This window comes from Chelon labrosus, assembly GCF_963514085.1.
Source record: "Chelon labrosus genome assembly, chromosome: 14".
NCBI classification, from domain to species: domain Eukaryota; kingdom Metazoa; phylum Chordata; class Actinopteri; order Mugiliformes; family Mugilidae; genus Chelon; species Chelon labrosus.
In genome coordinates, this window is record NC_140347.1 from 27,484,880 (window position 1) to 27,507,533 (window position 22,654).

The 22,654-nt window shown below is 41.2% G+C and overlaps 1 protein-coding gene across 1 annotated transcript in view; it reads left to right on the plus strand.

Moving 5' to 3' along the window:
• Nucleotides 1–16,745, plus strand: part of LOC311499457 (intersectin-2-like) — a 37,766-nt gene extending 21,021 nt beyond the window's left edge. Inside the window, exons 15-38 of the mRNA XM_084560434.1 lie at nt 63–150; nt 233–372; nt 2,236–2,375; nt 2,485–2,914; nt 4,503–4,672; nt 4,828–4,888; nt 5,776–6,008; nt 6,107–6,147; nt 6,273–6,439; nt 6,699–6,732; nt 6,855–6,976; nt 7,748–7,844; nt 8,437–8,628; nt 10,990–11,111; nt 11,208–11,314; nt 11,584–11,767; nt 11,868–11,966; nt 12,064–12,231; nt 12,399–12,611; nt 12,821–12,942; nt 13,034–13,116; nt 13,544–13,627; nt 13,726–13,899; nt 14,421–16,745. Of these exons, the coding sequence (XP_084416560.1) occupies nt 63–150; nt 233–372; nt 2,236–2,375; nt 2,485–2,914; nt 4,503–4,672; nt 4,828–4,888; nt 5,776–6,008; nt 6,107–6,147; nt 6,273–6,439; nt 6,699–6,732; nt 6,855–6,976; nt 7,748–7,844; nt 8,437–8,628; nt 10,990–11,111; nt 11,208–11,314; nt 11,584–11,767; nt 11,868–11,966; nt 12,064–12,231; nt 12,399–12,611; nt 12,821–12,942; nt 13,034–13,116; nt 13,544–13,627; nt 13,726–13,899; nt 14,421–14,572 (3,423 nt within the window). The 3' untranslated portion in view covers nt 14,573–16,745. The remainder of the gene's footprint in view (nt 1–62; nt 151–232; nt 373–2,235; nt 2,376–2,484; nt 2,915–4,502; nt 4,673–4,827; nt 4,889–5,775; nt 6,009–6,106; nt 6,148–6,272; nt 6,440–6,698; nt 6,733–6,854; nt 6,977–7,747; nt 7,845–8,436; nt 8,629–10,989; nt 11,112–11,207; nt 11,315–11,583; nt 11,768–11,867; nt 11,967–12,063; nt 12,232–12,398; nt 12,612–12,820; nt 12,943–13,033; nt 13,117–13,543; nt 13,628–13,725; nt 13,900–14,420) is intronic.
• Nucleotides 16,746–22,654: the final 5,909 nt, after the last annotated feature.

Genomic DNA, 22,654 nt, shown 5'->3' on the forward strand with positions numbered 1-22,654 from the left:
TCTGCCCTCTCTCTTTGCATAAGGACTATTCACCTGACTTTGCGTCTCTTTGTTTGCGTTAGGACTGGCAGAGGAAGCTCTCACAGCTTGTCCCAGAACAACAGAGGCTGAGCGAGAAGCTCCGCAACATGAGCCTCAACAAATTCTCCTGTGGGTGGCAAACGCCTGCTTTCACAACACACAGACTCCATATTGTCTCATGAATCTCTGACCTTTGACCTGTGCTTTGTAGCGGTGGCTTTGACCTCTATGGCTGGAAGTGTGTCAGAGAAGGGCGTGAACTGCCGGAGGCTGAAGGACCAGCTGGACATTCTGGAAAAGGAGACAACAGACAAACTGGCTCAGATGGAGCAGTACAACAAGGAGCTTACGGTCAGTAGTCAGCGCAGACCAGGATATAGAGCATGATTAATGCCTGTCTCAGAGGAGTTCACACATTTGAATTCAGCACAATCAAAGTTGGTCCAGGACCAGCCAGGTCAGGATAAGTAGAAAGATTAGCATGTAGCATCTAAGATGTCACCATTAGATTTTAGGCCACACTTTGTAATGTGAAGAAAAATAGATTCACTTCTCAGTTTTTTTATTTAACACTGGGCTCAGCTACATGAATTTGATTACCCTATCCTCTGTTTTGATCACATTTCACCACACACTTAAGGTTTCAGTGAGAACTGGAGGTTCACTGTCAGGTTAGCTAGTAGTATGCTAGCTAACATTTGACAACACAATCAGCTGCTCCGTGTCCGTGTGGATTTATTTCTCTCATTGGCTGTTGTGAAAGTACTGAGAGAGATTTTAAATACTCAATATCACTTATGTTTGATATCGTTTGGGACATCCTTAATGGGTTGGCAAGTGGTGGGAGATGTAAGACTGGATCTGTAACCACCTCACATTTCCAGATAATCTGTGCCCAACCTCTGTACCAGATCTGGACCAGATTTCCCCTCCGATTGTTGGGCATGAATCGGCTCCAAACTCCTGTAGTTTGAGCCCAGCGTCTTTCTTGTCAGAAGTCAGACTACTCCTTGAACAACACATTATTTAGTATGAACATATTTTAGAATTTTCACAACAGTAAGTACAACAGTGGGAACAGGGCTGCTATTAAATCTTGTTCAACTGGCCACAGTAACTCTAAAGTTTCACCCCTCAGGCAAAGAAAACCTTGTTTTTATCTAACTACACATACAGACTCAACTGTACACCGGCCTGATAATTTAATACCTGTAAGAATGATGTCATGGCCTCGCTCAGTCAATCATCAGTATGATACCAGTAATTGCAGCATCAAAAAACCTGCTCCTTCTCTCTGTTCTTTTTTCCTAACTGCTTGTAAAGCCTTTAACCTCCGTCTTTCTCTTTTTCTCTTCTTGCCACTACCTGGACGTCTTTCTTGCTCCTTTACATTTTATTGTCTCTTCTTGTGCTTGTCTTTCCTTCCTGTCCGTTTTCTTTTGTTATTGTCTTCACAACTCCTCTGGTCTCCCTCCTCTGTTTCTCTTTGTTGCACATATTTTATTTTTTTATTTCCACTCTCTATCCGTCCCATCTTCACACTGTGTTTCATAGCTTGGAGACATGGATGACTGTGTCCTGCGAGGACTTCTGTCTCTGCTGGCCTGCCTCAGCCAGCTCTTCCTTCTCATCAAGGTTATCCTTCTTTCTCTCTCTCTCCACCCCCCACTCTGTAATCTTTTCCTTCACCCTTCCTTATTAATACGTGCTTTTTTCATCTCACCTCTTGTTTTCCCTTAGGGCCACAACCTTCAATCTTTTTTCCTCTTCATCCCCTGTGTTGTTTCGGTCTGTTGCCTCATCCTCACTTTACACTTTACTTTAAATGCCCCTCTGCGTTTGTACCATGTCTTCCTTTGTTGTTGTTGTTTCTCTCTGTGAGATTTGTTCTAGACTGTGTTTTCTGTATAAACAGGATGCACCCTGAGGGTAAAACACACACACACACACACACACACGCACGCACAGACACAGAAATGACTTAACCTGCACAGTTTCTTTGTTAGAAAGCTATGTACAAATGTCTGCATGTTTCTGTGAATGGCTGACAGTTTGCTAGTGAATGCACACACAGTCTTGCATGTATATACTTTTAAAGATGTGGAAATCACTTTTAAAACCATTATTCCACCATGGTTGGTTCAGACTTTAGGGACAGGCAGTAACAGTTATTTTAGAGATATCTTTGTATGTGTCCTTGCATTGCACATCCAGGAGCTGAGGGAGAAGCAGGTGAGGCAGCAGGCTGTCCTGGATGACCTGCACAGAGTCAAAGAGGAGAAACTGAGGGAGCTGCAGAGACGCAGAGACGAGGAGAGAGAACGGCGGAAGAGGGAGGAAGAAGAGGCAGCCAGGTGAACATGAAGGAGCATGTGACTTATATTTGTGTTGGCAGCATGCAGCAGATTATTTCCAATCATCTATTACGTGACTTTAATTTAGACTTTAATTTGCTTTCCACAGACGGGCAAAGCTAGAGCAGGAGAGGAGAGAGCAGGAGAGGAGAGAGCAGGAGAGGAGAGAGCAAGAGCGACGGGAGCAAGAGAAGAGGGAGAGGGAGGAAGAGGAGGCGCGGCAAAGGAGGCTCCTGGAGGAGCAGAGGGCCAGATTGAGGGAGGAGGAGGAGAAAGAGGCACAAGCTCGCCTCCGAGCAGCCCAGGAGAAGGCTCAGGAAGAGGAGAGGAGAAGAAGAGAAGAAGAGGAGGAGAAGAAGAAGAGGGAGGCGGAAGACGAGAGGAAACGGAAAGAAGTGGAAGAGGAAAAGAGAAGGAGAGAAGATCAGGAAAGAGGAGGACAGCAGCCGGCGCCCAAACTAACTACATACAGAGCTCTGTACTCCTTTGCTGCCCGCAACGCTGATGAGCTGAGTATAGACGCAGACTGTCTCATAGAGGTACAAGACACACACTCATACTGTAAATACTTTGTTTTTTCAGCCATGGTTATTTTAGCAGTTAATTTTATTATTGCTCAAAATCTTCTTGTTGATAATAATAATAATATTGTATTTTCTGTCTTACTTTTCAATAAAATAGAGTTTTTACATCAGTGCCTTTTGACCTCTTGGTAGGTAGCAGTGACATGCTAACTGTCATTAGCTAGCAGTCACTGTTAACGGTCATTAGCATCACTGCTAAGCTACATTATTTTAGACAGAAACTTTACTTGGATAGTTCTGTGTTGGCTTTACCCACATTTCTACCTTGTAAAATAAACCAAATAGACATATTTTAGTTTAAATACCATTTATACATACAAGAAGTACCTGTTTTTTATATCTACTTTATGGCTAGCCAACATTAGCTAGCTGGCTAATGTTTCTGTTGTCGTGAATGCTTTGTCTGCATTGCTAAGACGTTTAGCTACATAGCTTATTGTATTAGCATTAGCAAATAATTTGCATAACTTACAGAAATAGGCTAATAGATAAATTAATATATACAATTAATATTTGATAAATATATATTTTATACCTCTGATTGGTTAATGATAGACTATTTTATCTTGGTGAGTACAATATGTACAGTTCATATACTGTATGGATATTTTTGTTATTAAGCTGCTAACCAAAATATGCTGAAGTTATATTTACTTAATATGAGCCTAAAGTGCAGGCTTTCAGCTTTCATTTAAGGGTATTCACATCCAAATTGTGAATACAGTACATTCAATTCTTCCACAAAGAGTGGAGAATTCAATTCATTTTTATTTATATAGTGTCAATAACAATACAAATTATCTCAAGACACTTTAAAACCTAAGCCTCTAAAACCTAGCCTGAAACCCCCAGAGCAAGCCTGAAGGCGACGGTGACAAGGAAAAACTCCCTTTTAACAGGAAGAAACCTTGAGCAGAACCCAGCTCATATGGAGGGACCCATCTGCCTAAGGCTGGCCAGGTACAGACAGAAAAGAGAGGGAAGAGAACAGCAGGAAAACGATCACTCCCACCATCCAAAGACATGCTCATTAGGTTCATTGGTGATTCGAAATTGGCCGTAGGTGTGCATGTGAGTGTGAATGGTTGTCTGTCTCTCTGTGTTAGCCCTGTGATAGACTGGAGACCTGTCCAGGGTGTACCCTGCCTCTCGCCCGATGACAGCTGGGATAGGCTCCAGCCCCCCCGAGAAGGCCCCCCCAAGCACCTTCACAGGACAAGTGGTTACAGAAGATGAATGAATGAATGAATTAATGAATGAATGAATAAGCAGGCAGCTGATGTGTCCACAACAATACATCAGTATTAATGGTTAAAGTAACTGAGACACAGGCATTCATGACTATTCACATATCACTGAACCACTGTGACATGTTTGCGTGATGGGTGTCTAAACACACTAATTGTGTGTTGTCAAACTGTGCAGTAGTATAATTGTCCCTGATTGGTCCAAAAGATTGCTGCAGGAGGGGAACAACATGTTTACCTTTATCACCTTGTTATGTAAGATTGAGTGCGATTAAAGTTCGTTTTCCATGATGCAGGTGGATGAGCACACTGTCGGTGAGCCCGGGTGGTTGTGCGGGAGTTACCGCGGAAACAGGGGCTGGTTCCCCCAGAGTTACGCGGAGAAATGTCCTACCCCCTCCACCAGTGAGACGGCCCCTGCTTCACCTGGGAAAATGTCCTGTGTGCCACCACCACTAAACACAAGGTAACATGAAACACAATGAGACCATTTCTGGGGTGTTTGTTCCTCTAAACTGAAGACAGAACAGTCTGAACAGTTGTGATTTATATCACAGCGCTGGTGTTTTTGTCCTTTTGCCAGGTCCCACCCTAATATTTTGTCCCTCCTATTTTATCCAGAGTCCCTGTAGTAGAGGAAACGGATGATAGCACTGTTCCTGCCCAATCAGACGCTCCACAGGTAAGGCAAACTTGACTGATGCTGTTAATGCTCCAAAAGAACACATACCCCTTTTACCGACCTAGTTCTACAGCAAAATCCTGCTGTGTCAGTTTAGAGATTATATTTAACACTCTGGAGGAAGAAATGTTGTCTCCAGGAACAAGTTATATGCTTTAACCTCTTGTTTATTATATTTACAGTCTTGGTGTGCTTGGTGTGCAGTGTGCTAGCAAGCTCAAACAGGCTCAAATAGCAGTAAGCATTAAGTACAGTTTAGACTGATGGGAATGACTTTGGTTTTAGAGTATTGGCTGGTGGCATTAGATGAAATGAAAAATTATAAATGATCCTTCTTGTTAACTCATTTTATTTTGGACCAAAGTGATGGACTGATCAAAGGATCGCATTGAATAGGCCATTTAGAAGAGAGCATTTCATTTACATATTTCTTCTTTCGTCATCCCACATGAAACTGGAGATTGATTCTTGACATTTACTTGGTTTGCTGTGGGTGCAGTGATGTGTGGTGTCATATATCTTGGCCACAAACTGGCTTTGGCAGGAACAGAAGTAGGTCTAGCTGTGGTACAGCCACTGCTCCAGACACTAGCACACACACACACACACACACACACTGCATATTTTTAACTTTGCTCTACTGGGAATTATTCTCTCTCTGCCTCTCTGTGGGTCACCCAGACGTTTACAGATGTCCATCTCCTATTAGATAACATTAGTGTTAGTAGGGCTACCATTTGTAGGTTATGTCTCATGGCCTAAAAGAGTCAGATGCAGTTAGCCACGTTGCAAGTGTGACATCTCAAGTGGCTCTATATAAATGAAGAGCCTAGGGGCTGATATTTTGGCTACTGATCAGCGGCACCTTTCTTCTCCTCCAATGTCAGCCTTCAGTTGCTCTGCTGGCTCGAGCCGTCTCTTCGTGGTCAGCCACGTCAGAAGCTCACCTCAGCCTTTCCTCCGGTGCGGGCGACGTCATCACCGCGCTGCTGAGCTTCTCGCAGGGTGACGTCATCAGTGTGCTGCAGCAGAGAGACGACTGGTGGCTGGGACGGCTCAATGGGACGCAGGGATGGTTCCCCAAAAGTTACGTCACTTTGGAGGCGGGAGGCAGCACAGAGTATGAACACACGTGTTAATACACACATATACGTGTCTATGGTACAAAATATTTGTTGATATGAATACTTAATTCCTCACGTGTTGTTCCCACTGTAGTGTGGATGCATCTGACACATCCGACTCTGTTCAGCTAGAGGGTAAGTACAGTTTACCTTTATGAATAAAGCGACATCTCTTTAACTGAATTAAGCTGTCATGTTAATCGTGGTACGGCTGGCTAATATGTGTGCGTACCTTATATTTTCATATTCTGTCCTAACAGAGTATGTGGCCTTGTACACATATGAGAGCCCAGAGGCGGGTGACCTGACGTTTGTTGAGGGGGATGTTGTCATTTTAACGGAGAGAGAAGGAGAGTGGTGGCGAGGATGCATCGGGGACAAGACAGGGGTGTTCCCCTCCAACTATGTCCGGCCTGTTGAGCCAGAGGTGAGTCTAGCTCTGTTAATAATTAACATATTGTTATCACCAGGATTTTTTTTTTTTATTGTGATGGACTTTTTAATTACTTTTTTAGCAAAGATTTGTCAGCTCACTGGCTTAAATGATGATAGAAATGTAATCTAGTTTTTATTTTTATTCAAGCGCCATTTTAATGTGATTTTATCGTTAATTAAATGTGTCATTTATCTACAGTTTTTCATTGTACTACTTTACTAATTACTTCACTACCACTTCACAAATTTAGGTGTCAAGACCTGGAGTTCCAACCAAGAAACCTGGTGAGAAATAAACACAGAATCTCACTGACACAATCACACAATACTCCCAGAACCTGTTCTGTTATCCTCTTGACACTTACTTGATCTAAATACATCATTGTCTCTTTCTGTTTGGTCAACAGAGATTGCCCAGGCCGTCACCACCACCGTGGCCCCTACGATATATCAGCTGCATCTGTCTCCGGGGCAACTTATCTTGGTCCTGGCCAAGAACTCCACTGGCTGGTGGCTCGGTGAACTGCAGGTAAGAGCCTTAAGGGCTTTTTTTCTTAAGAGCCAAGGATAAAAATAATGTTAGCTCCTAAAACTCTGACAATTCAGTAACACATTTTTAATTAATTCATCGTTCTCTTAAATCCTCGTCCCATTTACAGAGAGAAAAATATTTAAGTTGCCACATTTGAGTCACATTTCCTCCTCTGTGTGAATAAAGTGGAAACGTGAAGATTAACATCTTGAATTATATGACAAGTCTGTCTCTGCTGACTTACTACATCAGTGCAGAGCTGGTGAGAGGTGGACAGGAGTATTAACAGTGCTGTAAGGTCATTCATCTGCAGTCAGTCCTGTTTTGTGCTGAGGCTGCAGCTACAGTTCTGGTTACAGCTCGTTTTAGGCTTGGTATTAGGACAGCTGAGTCAAGATAGCAGCAGGGGTTGGACTGTTCAGACAAGACAGGTAAAATTTAAATGTATCATATCATTATATATTCTTCGCGCATGTAGAATTACTGCATCTTTGTCAAACTGTGCATCGTCCTCGGTAGTTAAGTCAAGCAGAATGAGTCATTAAGCAGCAATATTTTGGTCATTTTAAACACTATAACTGAGCGCTAGTTCGATTTATGAAGACAGTGAATATAAAGAGCCATCACTATGAATTGCTGTTTGCGCTGCCAGAATTCTGGAGGTTCAAAAAGCTGAGCGTCGAAATCGGTTCGTCAGTGAATCTCTGGGTTTAGGATTCAGTACCAGCAGGAGATTGATTGACTCCCAGCGGCTGTTTTTCCTTCCAGGCTCGAGGTAAGAAGCGGCAGAGAGGCTGGTTTCATTCCTCTCACGTCAAGCTCCTGGGTCCCTCCAGCACCAAGTCCTCTCCCTCCCCTCTGCCAGGTGACGGCTGACACGCTCTGAACACAACATCCTATTAATGATTAGTTCATAGTTTTAGTTGGGCTTGTGGTCATGCTCTCTTATTTGAATGGCAGTGCTGTGGTAAACTGACAAGCAAAATTCTGAATTATGTTAGGGCAATCGATCAGCTTTTGTCTCTTTGTTTTTGAAACTGTACAGAAAATACACTCAGCAGCCACTTCCTTGGGTTCACTAGTGAAAACAGTGCATTCTAATATAATAGTCCTGCACTAAATCTCCCTCCATGACTGTTCAGTTTATGTAGAAACAGCATTTGAAAGTGGTGATTTATTAATGTATATAACAAGTATGGTGAAAAGGCCAAGATGCTGTTAAACTTCCAGTATCCATGTGTCTCTAACCTGGGATAAGAGATATCAGCAGATATATTATAGTTTACCATGTTCTTAGTTTAACATTTTAGCATGTTATTTGCTCCTTAGCACTAAAAACAAAGTACAGCTGAAGGTTAATAGCCTCTAGTCTCAAACAGTACCATGAACCAACAAATCGATAAGGTCATACCTGGAATCAGTACGTTAAGCTCCATATGTCTCCCCTGATCTCCCAGTGTGCCAAGTTATCGCTATGTACGACTACACTGCTGCCAATCAGGATGAGCTGAGCTTCTCCAAGGGTCAGCTGATCAGCATTCTGGATAAGACCAACCCTGACTGGTGGAAAGGAGAAGCCAACGGGGTCACAGGCCTGCTGCCCACCAATTATGTCAAGATGACAACAGAATCGGACCCCAGCCAGCAATGTGAGTAAACCTCGTGCCTCATTCTCCTTGAGGGACAGCATTGAAAGAAAATCAATAATGCACTTATTGTGAGAGTACTTCTGGTTAGAGAAAATTATAGAGAAAATAATAAATAAAATAAAAGTCTGTGGGAACACATTGAAACAGATAAAATATGTTAATCAGATACAGAAAGAAACTTCTCTCTTGACTTGACTCACTCCAGGTACGGTAGATTCCATGTCAGAGCATGGAGACACTGACGGTAAGCTTCAAGCAGTTGGTTCTGAAAATCACTGAGGGAACTGGTCATTGGTGGACATGGCACTTTAAAAGGCCTGATTCTGTACAGAATTATTCCTCTAATCCAGGCACCAGCAAAATGTACCGGGCCTTTAAAGTATCTCTGTTGCACAGTTTCAAAAATCATTTAAACGAACAGTTTGACATTTCAACTTTTTTTCTTTAGAGTTAGATTAGAAGTTGCACATTTCCCATCAAAAGCAGCAACTTAAATTTTGGTTGCCACTGACATCACTGACAACAAGGTGCATGAACACATTACCAAAAATGTCAAACTATTCTTTTAAACTCATATTGCTGACAAATCACTGGGTCAACAAAATCAAACAATCACTGATGAGTTTCAAATTAAACACGCACCTTTTAAAAATCACTTTTCTCGAAACTGAAGCTTCATTTCCTCTGAGATCTATGATGCAGTTGTAAACACTGGGAAGGCGGCGATTCCACTCATGTATATTCACCGCTCATTCACAGGAAGCTGGTCTGAAATTTTAAAAAGGTTTGAATTAGTATTCATACCTCCCAGCAGCAGATGCCTGTTAACACGAGTGAACACACGGAGGTTTAATGAGGATGTTAAAGCCAAAGACACAGCGAAGCTTTAATTCCAATCAACATGCTCACCCTACTACATGCAAGCTCTGTGCTTCATTACAGGGATAAAGTGTAAGAAATTACCCTCATGCTCCAGCTGATGTGATTAGTAATAACATTTACATTTCCAGAAATGCATTATTAATGCACCTGCATGTAAGAGTCCAGCATTAATATTCAAACTATATTAACGTCTGCTGTCTCCGTCTCTCCTCCATCTCACTCGCCCCCCCCCATTCCCCCTCCCCTCCCGCTCCTCCACGTCATCTGTTTTTTTTTCCTTCTTCTGTAGGACAGTAATGTTGGCTTTCCTCTCTCCTCCTCCACCTCTTCCTCCTCCTCTTCTCTCTCCCCTCTTCTGCGAATCCGAATTGCCCTGTCGCGACAGGAAGCCCAGCTGCCAGCGAGAACAGCCCACCTCTGCACTTTCCACTTCACTCGTTTAGGACTTCTGTTCTCCTCTGTTACAATCCCTGTTTGCCTCTCACCTGCTCCTCTTTAAATTTACTCCCCCGTCTTTCCCTGATAGGCATTAATTTCTCACCCCTCGCTCTCTCCTCTCCCTTGATGTTTCTTTAACTAACTAATTAAGGGAGAAAGGCAGAGGCAGCTAGACATGAGAAGCTTTTGTCCCTCTGATACAAAAGCATGAAGATAAATGGACGTATATAGATCATAAGTATTTGGTTACAAGATATGGAAAATAACATGTAAGTGGCATCAGACTGAAGTCCTTTAGTTTTTCTAAATTAAGACGATGAAGTGTTTTAACAGGGTCACTCATTCTTGCACTAACAACATTAAACCTTGCTAACAACGGACCAATGAGAAGATTCACTGTTGCTTAAACCACCAGATTGCTGCTTGCTAACGCATTGCTTGAATTCTACTTGATTGTGATCTTATTATTCAATTCTTATGCACCATTTACTTATACTTCCAAGTGTTTAAACTCATCCTGTACCAAACTGTGATATCACCAGCAAAAAAAAAATAAAAAAAATAAATAAATAAACATTAATAAACATTAGCAGCCGACAGAGTAGATGCAGAGACACCACACTGCTGACATTTGCATCCAACTTTTGCCAAGTTTGAACCTCAGAGACTTGAACTACCAGCCAAGTCTTCCACTGCTCTTTCGCTCAGACATTAGCTACTCATTCACACCTATGCAATCATTCTGGAGTGAGCGCTCCACCATGAAAAGGTGCTTTATTTTCTTTTAAATCAGTGGTAGCCGTGTTGCCGGCATCACTTGTTGTGTTCATGTACTACAACGTGCCTCACTCTGTGCATTAAATGTAAATAAAAACATCATAGGACTGATAATAAAGGGAGATTTTAACACGTTTCCGTGCGTTTTTGACCGTATTGCCAACTGAAAGAAGAGTGTTTGTGTTTGCCGTTCACATGCTCGTGCGCGCATGCCCGCATGTTTGTTTGCATGCGCATGGGTGTGTGTGTGTGTTTGTGCTGTAGGGTGTGCTGACCTGATGACGCTGGACACAATGACCCCCCAGGAGAGGAAGAGACAGGGCTACATTCATGAGCTCATCCAGACCGAGGAGACGTACGTGGAGGATCTGGAGCTAGTGCTGGAGGTAAAGAAAAACAAGCAGTGCATTTTTTTCCGCAAGTTGAAGCGCAGTTTACTCATTACTTCTCTTTCTGTCTCTACCTGTTTGTGTATGTTTCAGGTCTTCTACAAACCCATGTCTGAGTCAGGCCGTTTAACAGAAGCTGAGATGGCGGTCATCTTTGTCAACTGGAGAGAGCTGATTATGTGCAACACCAAACTGCTCAAGTAGGTCCCACCTTTATCAATCACCTTAACCGATATCTATTCTGTTTCCTGTTCCACTCTATGTTTCAGCACCATATTTGCTAAATTATGGAACTGCAAACTAAGAAAATAAGATTTTTCACTATAAATCCCACTTAATGTCAGTATGCACAAACGCTTTCCATGAGCTGGAAAGCACAAGCACTTCAGAACCTACTAATCATGACTTATTCTCTCTAGTTATGTTTTAAACTTGGTCATGATTTACATCTTCATCATGTGCGTGCCAGGGCGCTGCGTGTCCGCAAAAAGATGGGAGGAGAGAACATGCCCGTTCAGCTCATAGGTGACCTGTTGGCTTCGGAGCTGGCACACTTGCAGCCTTACATCCGCTTCTGCTCCTGCCAGCTCAATGCCGCCGCATTGCTGCAGAGCAAAACCCACAACCAGCCTGACTTTAAAGACTTCCTCAAGGTACGGGATGATGGCTAGAGTAGAATCACGTCGTGGACAGGAGACAGATGGTTCCGTGAGATGCAGTTACATCTCTTTTTCTGTTTCTCCTCTTGAGCAGAAGATAGCCACTAACTACCGCTGTAAAGGAATGCCACTGTCCAGCTTCCTCCTGAAGCCCATGCAGAGGATCACACGCTACCCTCTTCTCATTAAGAACGTATGTGGAAAACACCTTGTTTTCCAATTAAATATTATTCCCAACCCACGTGTTCACTTTTCATTCATCGATCACCTGTGTTGCTGCTCTTGTTCAGATCTTGGAGCACACCCCGGATGACCATGCAGACCGCGGCCCTCTGAGAGAAGCTCTGGAGCGAGCTGAGGAGCTGTGTTCTCAGGTCAATGAGGGGGTCAGGGAGAAGGAGAACTCAGACCGGCTTGAATGGATACAGAACCACGTCCAGTGTGAGGGACCTATAGAGGTAAACAAGCTCAGACATGTCACATTTGTCTTTAGACTCACTGGTGCATTTTAAAGTTAAATCTTTTTTTGCAGTCACACTTATGCACAGAAGCATACCTGATAGTATGCTTCTTTTCTTACATTCATTCCCAGCCAAGTCTTATGTTCTCTCCATCTTTCTTCTAGCACTTGGTCTTCAACTCGCTGACTAATTGCCTCGGGCCCCGCAAGCTGCTCCACAGCGGCCGACTGTACAAAACCAAAAGCAGCAGAGAGCTGTGGACTTTCCTCTTCAGTGACTTCCTCCTCCTCACACACAGTGCCAAACCCTTCTCCTCCTCAGGGTCCGACAAGTTATTCAGCCCCAAAACCAGCATACAGCTCAAGATGTACAAAACGGTAAGCTGGAGCTTGCTTTTCTTGAAGCGAAGAATATGAATTGCATATATCTTACTGTTTTAATTTACCCTCCATGTAAATAGTTGAGTTGGAATATCTTACCAGAATGATTTTAAGTTGAAGAAATATTGTTCATGTATACATAGCCACTGTTTCCTTTCTCTTGGCATCAATCTGTACGGCATCCATCACTCCCTTTTCTGCTCCAGCCACTGTTTCTGAATGAGGTTCTGGTGAAAATGCCCCCCGACCCATCCAGCGATGAGCCGCTCTTCCACGTCTCGCACATCGATCGAGTCTACACACTCAGAACTGAGACTCTGAATGAGAGGTATGCATACACAGATATTGTACTATATACATACTATATGAAACCACAGCCTCATCACATTGTGTAAAACTGGTTTTTGCTGCCTTGCTAGGACAGCGTGGGTCCAAAAAATCAAAGGGGCATCTGAACATTTCATAGAGACGGAGAAGAAAAAGAGAGAGAAGGCATACCAAGGTAAACATGATCACATATACAGTACATGTACTGTGTGTGTGTGTACAATATGTGTGGTTTGTACATCATAACAAGTAATCATCTATACTTTCAGAATATTACAATTACTAGGAGCCATGATTCTAATATACTGAAAATAAAGCAAGACGATTCATATTATTTGCGAGATTTTTTTTTTTTATATCTGTACGTGGCAGAGCACAACTTTATGATACACTGCACACAATGACATCATTTGTGAGAACTTTAAAGACTATTTGAAGACCCTCCTTTTTTACCATCAGTAAAAAAAAATTAAAAAACATTAAAAGTGCATTGATGATTATCTGAATTAATATTAGGTGTATTTTGTCCACACATTATTCACACAGTCAGCTGTAACAAACGGCAAAACATGGGCCGTAACACCTTTGTGTTTCCTTTTTAGCACGTTCTTTAAAGACCAGTGGAATCGGCCGACTGCTGGTAACTGTCATTGAAGCCCAGGAGCTCAAGGCCTGCAAGCCCAATGGTGAGGCCTTATGATGGAATGCACCTCTGTTTTAATAGAATCCTTGTTGTATAATTAAACTATCTCAGTTTAAATAAAACCTTATAATTTCTCCTCAGGCAAGAGTAATCCTTACTGTGAGCTGACGATGGGAGCTCAGTGCTACACGTCCCGGCCAATCAGCGACACTCTGAGCCCCAAGTGGAACTTCAACTGCCAGTTTTTTATCAAAGACCTCTACCAGGACGTCCTGTGCATCGCTGTCTTTGAGAAAGATCAGTTTTCACCAGATGGTCAGTGGGCAAAACACACACATGTGGACACAAATATGGATTATTGTGTTTTGTGTCAGATTTGTCCAGAGTAAAGAGAGCACTATATTTAATGGAAACAATCCAGGTTGTTTTGACAGTTTTAACTGATTTCTTTAAAGTGACATTCTCCTTCCCACAAAAGACAAAGATGTAGCTGTAATATCCACTAGTAACTCATCATTTAGGAGAAATACAGTAGTTTCTATCTTGGCATATATGTTGTTCAGCATATCACAAAGACATACCAGTACAGAAATGTCAAACATTCCACAGGCAGGGGCAGGTAGGTCCATAGGTCATTTAGTAGCAATAGCATTGACCTATGCCCTTTTAAACCAGGCATCTATTTTATGTGTCCTATCAAAAATGTATCTGCTGATATGCATTTCTTTTTTTCAAATGTGACTTCGATATCCTCGTCAAAAATCCAATTAGTCAGGCTTTACTATGATTTGAAAACCATTGTTTCACTAAATAACAAACGCTTTCTTCCTTGTTAGATTTCCTGGGTCGCACTGAGGTTCCCGTGGCAACCATAAAGAAAGAGATGGAGAGCAAAGGAGCTGCAAACCGTCGGCTGCTACTGCATGAAGTCCCAACTGGAGAAGTTTGGGTCAAACTCGACCTACAGCTTTATGAGCCGACCAAATGAAGAAAACAGCTCAATATTCTATCAGGCACACACGCACACACACCGCTTAATTTTATATTAATGGAGAACATTTACACGCCTTAAGTGCCCATTTATACTATTGCACATTATGCCACAAGTGGTCTGGATTTTACACTCACTGCCTGACTCTTCTGTAGTGACCTCAAACCAGCTGAATGTGAACATAATAGACAATATTTTCTTATTACCCACATGGAAACACAATCTGACAAACAAATAATGGCAGATGTATATCACACGCCCAGTTAAACATACAGCTGGACCGTCACACACTGCCTCACAGAACTGTTGCACACTACTGTACAATATAATTGTACTATGTCAGAATCATGGGGGTTCATGTTCAGTATGCTATGAAATCCTGAAAATAGCACGAATAAATGTATATACAGTGAATACATTTCTGTGTTGTGGCTTAATATTATACCATCATATTCCTGGTTTTCAGTCATGGTGCCAAACAGATTTCTAGGAACATTGTGAGGTAGTATAGGTTAAGATACATACAGTACATGTGGATTTTATTTGGAGGAAGGAAATGAAAGTTGATGTAAACTTGCTGCTTGTTGGCGACACTCACATCTGGAGAACCAGCAGCTGGACTGATGGCACCTTCCATCTGTTGTGGCAGATGCACTGATGTGGTGGGGTACAGTGTTGAGCCTGAATGAGATGCATTCAAAAAAAATGAGCTGGAGTCACTGTCACTGTGAATACTGTAATGTTACAGAAAATATGGAGCAAAAATATAACTAATACTACCTGCTAGACCTCCCAAACTCATTCTCATCCATCAATGGAATTTTCATTGATGCTGAGACTGGGCAGTTAGATGAAGCCTGTAGTAGTTTGCTGGCCTGAGACGTCACAGACTTGCTTAGAGGACGATTGCTCTGAGGTAGCTTCTCTTCTTTTCTCTGTGTGCATTTATCTACAATAGAAGGGAAATGTTTATTATTTGAAGAGTCAAAACCATGATATGTAATTAGGGTGTATTGATTTGGACTGAGTGTACCAAGTATTAAAGCAAGCAAGCAGGAAACACTGTAACTAGCTGAGATTACAAAACATGAATTCAACTTTTTATAGTTCCACCAGTTCAATAGTCATGATTCAAATCAGTAGACAATTAAAGAGCCAAACAATCTCAGGCAAAGCTCAAAACATTTGTACATTAGTACCATTTTCTTTTGTTTACGAAAAGAAAACGCACCTGCTTCACTGGACCAATGTGTTGTTTTTCCCTTTAGCCTTTCATGTAAATGAACCTGGTCAGCTGATTTGGGCTGTGGACAGATAAGTGGATGGATTATTCCTTATCTAAAACAAAGGCAGCTGGACTTGTTTCATTTCTTGTTTTAGATATACCATAACCTTGGTGACTGAGAATATTCGCAGACACAATACTTTGTATAATAAGGGAAATATTTAAGTCACCAAAAATCACCTTGAAGTTGTGTGTCTTTTTGATGTTGAGACGAAAAGGATTGTACTCCCTTAAATCATAGGTGTCCAGAAACACGAAACCCTGAGAGTAAGAGACATTAACAAAGAGTAAGTAATCATCCTGTGTGTGTGTTTTGTCTGATACTATAGTAATAAGCTGTCATGTGTTGTTAATGTATAGCATCCTGAAGTCAGTTTAAGACTGAAACGTGAGCTTCAGCATCACCTTGGTGTTGCAGTGCTGTAGGTAGTGACTGTATAAGCTCTGGCGCCTCTTGGCCTCCGCTGGGTGGAGACATCTGGAGACGTGTTCCTCCACTCTCTGTTGGAGGGGAAACCATACATGCTCAGTCCAGTGCTTGTGGAGCAGCTCCTTCCTCCTCAGCTCTGTTACCTCTCGCTGGTTCAGGAAACACTCCAACTCCTCAATGAAGACACATTTCAAAGTATTTCTTTTGACTGTTCATCATACTACTGTATAACACGGTAAGTATAACAATGTCTTACCTTCATGAAACCATTTTCCGTGTTCAGTAAAGGCTGGATTATTTCTTTTACCTGCTGATTTTCAGCCTCCATTTTTGCCTGAATAGTAAAACATAAAAAAATTCATCATGGGTTCGAGCTAGTTTTAGTTGGACTGAGTGCAGTACCTGCAGTTGTCTGAGGGAGGTGTGAGGGAGGCAGTTTTCTCTGGGGGCCTGTTTAGCTGCAGAGGATGAGGCCTCCTTCCTTTTCCATGGTCTTACATATCCACTCCTCGTCCTCACACTTGGCTGAGATAGGCTCACTCTGCTCCCTGGAGAATCCTTCATATCTGCCATGCACTCCTGAAAAACAACAATGGTCATTCATTCTTAGTACTTTTTGCTGTAACTCTTGGCAAGCATGTTGTTTTTGCTGCTTAATTTTCAGAAACTATACAATAGCCTGTCTGAAAATACACTGTAGATAAAAAAAATAAATGATTCTGCCTAGAGCTCCTTTAGAATATGCTATAAATATATAAACTGTAGAGGTCAGAGAGTACTCGGAACTCTTGGAAATCCCAGCCAGAGTTTAGACAGACCAGACATAATCATGTAGGTGTACAGAAGGCTGTAGAGGCCAGCACAACGGAGCGAAGGATCCTGTCGCTGCCTGGAAACATGAGCAGCTTCTCATTGTTACCTAAACACATGTGGTACAAAGGTGGCAGTTTTTTTGACATGACTTAGATGCTTAGAGAAAATCTGCCTGACGTCTTCCTTCCTTGCGTTTGAAGTCATTTAACCTGATCTAACACTGTGCATTTTTCCTGTAGAAATGTGAATAAGGGTGGCTGCCATAACTTTCTGTCACTAACCAGAGACCTCTATACTTTTCTTAGACCTTGAGATTGGACGTTTCATTCAGCCTTTATTATTTCCCATGTTAATGAATGCATTAGCAGGTGTGTAAATGGTGAACACACCACTGGAATTGTTTCTCTTCATCCCTCTAGGATACACCATGTGGAAAGGAAATAGCTTCTTATTAGCCATAACTAACTTGCTGACTGGTTTTAGTGCAATAGGCTTAAACATTTTATCTCTTATTAGGAATACAACAATGTGGAACAGCAGTATTGTCTTCATTTAAATTATAGAAGCCTACGTCTGTTTACGTCACCATAGCAATATTGTTTCTTACCGGTTTTGTTGTGAGGAATTTTGAGTCAGAGGTTCAAGGGTGGAAAGTGTAGAAAAGAAAAAAAAAAATAGCCACAATTAGCCAGAGCCTCCCTGGTTTGGGCTCAGATACAACAGACAAAAAGTGAGGTGGCTGCTAACTTAGACTGGCTTCAGTTTTCAGGAGCGAGAGAGAGACAGAGAGAGAGAGGACTCCTCCAGGTGTACGGTGTGGAAGTCTCTCCGTTGCCATGACACCAGCACGAGACAAGACGAGAACGCAATATGCAAAGACGTTGCCGGGGAGCACGCGACATTGAAAGTTTCCGCATTGTTTCAATAACATGACACAAAAACTTCTGATGATGAGTGACCAAATACTATATTAATTACTGATTATTAATTATTCCTTTTCTGTCAGGTCTCCAGTCTATGGCAGGGCTATTATTATTATTATTATTATTATTGTTATTATTATTATTATTATTATTATTTCCGTTTGCTTTGTATCTTTGCGGTCAAGCTAGCCCTTACGTTCTTTTGCGCGTTGTTTTTATTCGAGGTGTTACAGTAAACGCGTGCAAAAAACAGCCCTTCAAAATAAAAGCGTCATTCATGCACCCTCAGTAAATGGTGAACAAATTTAAATCTGTTATATAACATATAATATAAATAAATAACAAATAATGACTATATAACAATGTTATATTGAATTGCAATAAAAAATGGTAACTAACTAAATGTGGGTCTGTGTCAAATGAATCAATAAAATAATAAGTAAAATATAAAATTTAAAGGAAACTCCCTGTTTCCACAGACTAATTCCACTTCAAGCTGATAGACTGAATTGGTTTAAGAGATTTATGCAGAACAAAAACAAAAAAAATAAAAATATGAATCAGTTAAGCTTGCCCCGAAATGTCCCTAATGATGCATGAGGGTTAATATAAACATAGATTTCTCATTTTTAGCAGTAACCTTATGCTCACACTTTTACTAAGATACGCCAAAATTAATATTTTAAATGTTGGCTATTTAGAATTATAATATTTTATTTTTTGTGGAACAGTGTTAAGTTTTCACACTTTAACAGTAATACCTTCCTGCACATGACTGGATCTTCCTGTAGAGGGCGGTGCAGCTATACTAATGGTTATGAATCACCATAAACAGGCAGTCAAAGCTTAAGATACAGTTATGCCACTAAACTTCTTTTCCACAACCACAGGATGTGTCCTTAGACATGGTTGTTTAAGAAATGAGAAACTACTCATCGCATCAGTAACAGCTGATAGATGATCGCCCATGCAGTAATTATTCAATAAGAGGCTCGTACCTATTTGCTTAGTTAAATCCAGGTGGTTTAATATGACGTTGGCCCACCCATTGCAGTTATGACAGCTTCAACTCTTCTGGGAAGGCTTTCCACAAGGTATAGGAGTGTGTTTATGGGAATTTTTGACCATTTTTCCTGAAGTGCATTTGTGAGGTCAGACACTGATGTTGGACGAGAAGGCCTGGCTCACAGTCTTTGCTCTAATTCATCTCAAATGTGTTCTGTCAGGTTGAGGTCAGGACTCTGTGCAGGCCAGTCAAGTTCTTCCACACCAAACTCACTCATCCATGTCTTTATGGACCTTGCTTTGTGTACTGGTGAGCAGTCATGTTGGAACAGGAAGGGGCCATCCCCAAACTGTTCCCACTAAGTTGGGAGCATGGAATTGTCTAAAATCTCTTAGTATGCTGAAGCATTCAGAGTTCCTTTCACTGGTACTAAGGGGCCAAGCCCAACTCCTGAAAAACAACCCCCCGGCATGCTTTACACCACTGCATCCGACGCTTTGCATTGCACTTGGTGATGTATGGCTCGGATGCAGCTGCTCGGCCATGGAAACCCATTCCATGAAGCTCTAAAGTGCTAAACAACATGTGTATGATATCATTCATTCATTCATTCATTTTCTGCTTTTACCAGACAGTGACAATAAAACTTCATATTCTTCTTTCATTATTAATTCCTTTAAAAATGGATTGACCAAAGCAGATAATGTTCCAAATGTTGTGTATCTTGTAGAACAGAAGTGAAAACTAATGAATAATAATGATTTTATTACAGGTTGTATAAGCAGTTTACGTTACTAGCAGTCTACGTTACTATTTCTATTCCACCAGATGCCAGCATTGCCTATAAAAGTCATCACGTCTGACTACTGGAGATACCACAGAAGCCCCCACTGTTATGTTGAGGTAAATTTCTGTACACAGTACACGTTACAAATCTGTGGTTCTATCTCTCAGGCAGCCTGGGTATCATAGAGGGGGATACTGTATATGTATGTGACTAAACCATATTCTACCTTGCTTTTCCACTGAAAGACATCAAGAAGAGTCTACAAGACGTCTGACTACAAATGCAATATAAAACAAACCACACAGGATAAAGTAGTTCAAGGATTTATTTATTTCTGCACAATTTTCAATAAGCGTGGAAAAAAAAAAAACTTGAAAAAGGTAAGGCACTCATTGTATAATTTCTTTGGCCTAAAGAAGTTACACCCACAAAAACCGAGACGCACACTGGGAATGTGTTGTATAAACGTGCAAACATGCTGGTTAAATATCTTAATTTGGAAAGGCTACCTTTCAAAAAATACCTACTTCAGAAAATCCAAATGAATATTTGTTTTACATGACCCAAATGAAACTGAATCATATGATAGTGGAATGCATGTCGCAGGTCGGGAATGGGATTTGTTGCCAAAATTAAAAAAATTGTATAATGAGTTGAGTTTAAGTTTATTCACCATACCACTTGAGACATTACAATAATCCAACAAGAGTAAAAGACAGATGGGTAGAGTGAATGGGTCCCCCGAGAAAGCTAGAAAAGCTTATGGGTGGGGGCCCATGGTTCATGAAAAAGGTAGTGGTACAAACAATGGTACCACACAATTACCACCTGTAACCAGATGGTAATGAATAAATGTACGTAGAGCGCACTAAGACACATAACATAGATACTTAACATTACATACACATACAATCATACACATACATCCCAATAGTCCATGAGGAAACAGTTTTATATTAGATATAGGTTTGTAGGAGATTATTTTTTAATTGTCTTTTAAAGTTGGAGATGGAGGGCAACACCTTAAGGCCGTCATGAATCCTGTTCCAAATCTGCAGCCCCCTACAGACAACCCTCATACTGGTGCGCACATATCGGCGGCGTTTACCTGATATGAGTGAATTAGATCTTGTATGGTATGTGTGCAGGGGGCTGGAGATGGGAATAAGTCTACTCAGTCTAGGGTTGAGCCTGTTGACAATTTGAAACATAAGGCAGGCATTATGATACTCATTTAGCTCAGCCAATCTTAGTAACTCAAAGCGGTGAAATAAAGGATGGGTGGGGGAATTTGTCTGTGACCATGACAGGGCCCGTATGACTTTCTTAGGATGCAAGTTTTTTAAGATGACTAGTGAAGGTGTTGCACCATATCACATTACAATAGTTAAGGTGAGGTTCAAAGAGAGTTTTGTACAGTGTGAGAAGGGCAGACAGAGGAAGGAAATGTCTGATCTTATAAAACAAGCCAACATACTTAGACAGTTTGTTTACAAGATGGTCAATATGACATTTAAAGTTGAGAGAGTCGTCAATGTGGACCCCCAGGAACTTAGTGGCATACACTCTTTTTATTTCCTGTCCATTAATTTTAATCAGGAAGTGATCAGTTTTTTTTAATTTGTTTGATTTAAATAAAATTACATTTGTTTTGCTGACATTTAGTGAGAGTTTGTTACATTTGAACCAGGAGTCCACTTTGGTTAACTCTGAGTTTACAATACCTTGTAAGATAAGTGGGTTCCTGTGTGATGTAAACAAATTTGTGTCGTCAGCAAAAATAATTTTATGGAATATTTTGGAGGAATTTACAAAGTCATTGATATATAAAATAAATAAGAGTGGGCCCAAAATTGAGCCCTGGGGGACCCCAAAGAGTATGGGCTTACAGGTAGATTTATGATCATTGACATGGACATACTGTTCCCTCTCATATAGATAACTTCGGAACCATTCAAGTGCTAGACCTCTGATACCATAGTGATGTAATTTATGCAGCAGAATATCAAAGTCAATGGTATCAAAGGCTTTTGACAAGTCCAAGAAAATACCAACACCACATTTTCCCTCTTCAGTGCAGTCATTAATTTGTTCTATTAGGTCAAGTATTGCCATGCATGTTGTACTCTTTTTCCTAAAACCGTATTGAGAGGGAACAAGGATATCTAGTGTATCAAGATAGCCACTGAGTCTATTGTAAACTACTTTCTCCATTACTTTAGAAAAAGTGGGTAGGATTGATATGGGCCGGTAATTGCTCATATCATTTCTGTCACCAGATTTAAAAATCGGAATTATCTTGGCAATTTTTGTCATTTTAGGTACAGTGCCAGTAAGTAAAGAAAGGTTGATACAATGAACCAGTGGCTCTACAATGATGTTAGCAATGGCTTTCATCATGTTACTACATATTCCATCTACACCATCGGTGTATGAGCTCCTCAAGTCCGAGATGATTTTGAGGAGCTCAGTACCATCCGTTGGTCTCATGAAGAATGAATGAATGTAACTACCAGAAAGAAATTGCTTGAAGGTGACACCCTGGGGTTGACTTATCTTCTTAGACAGATTTACACCTATTGAGGCGAAATGATTATTCAAGCTCTGCGCAAGATCAGTTTTGGCATTGCCAAGATCAGGTAGAGCAGTGGGTTTATATCTCCTGTTGAGGACTTCATTTAACACATTCCATGACTTCCTGCAGTCCCCCTGTGAAGCTTGTAAAAGTTCTGTGTAATGTCTTCTTTTGCTCTTTCTTATGATTTGTGTTAGTTTATTTTTATAAGAAGTATATTTCTCTTTATTTAAGCTAGATGGATTTTTCATATAGGATTT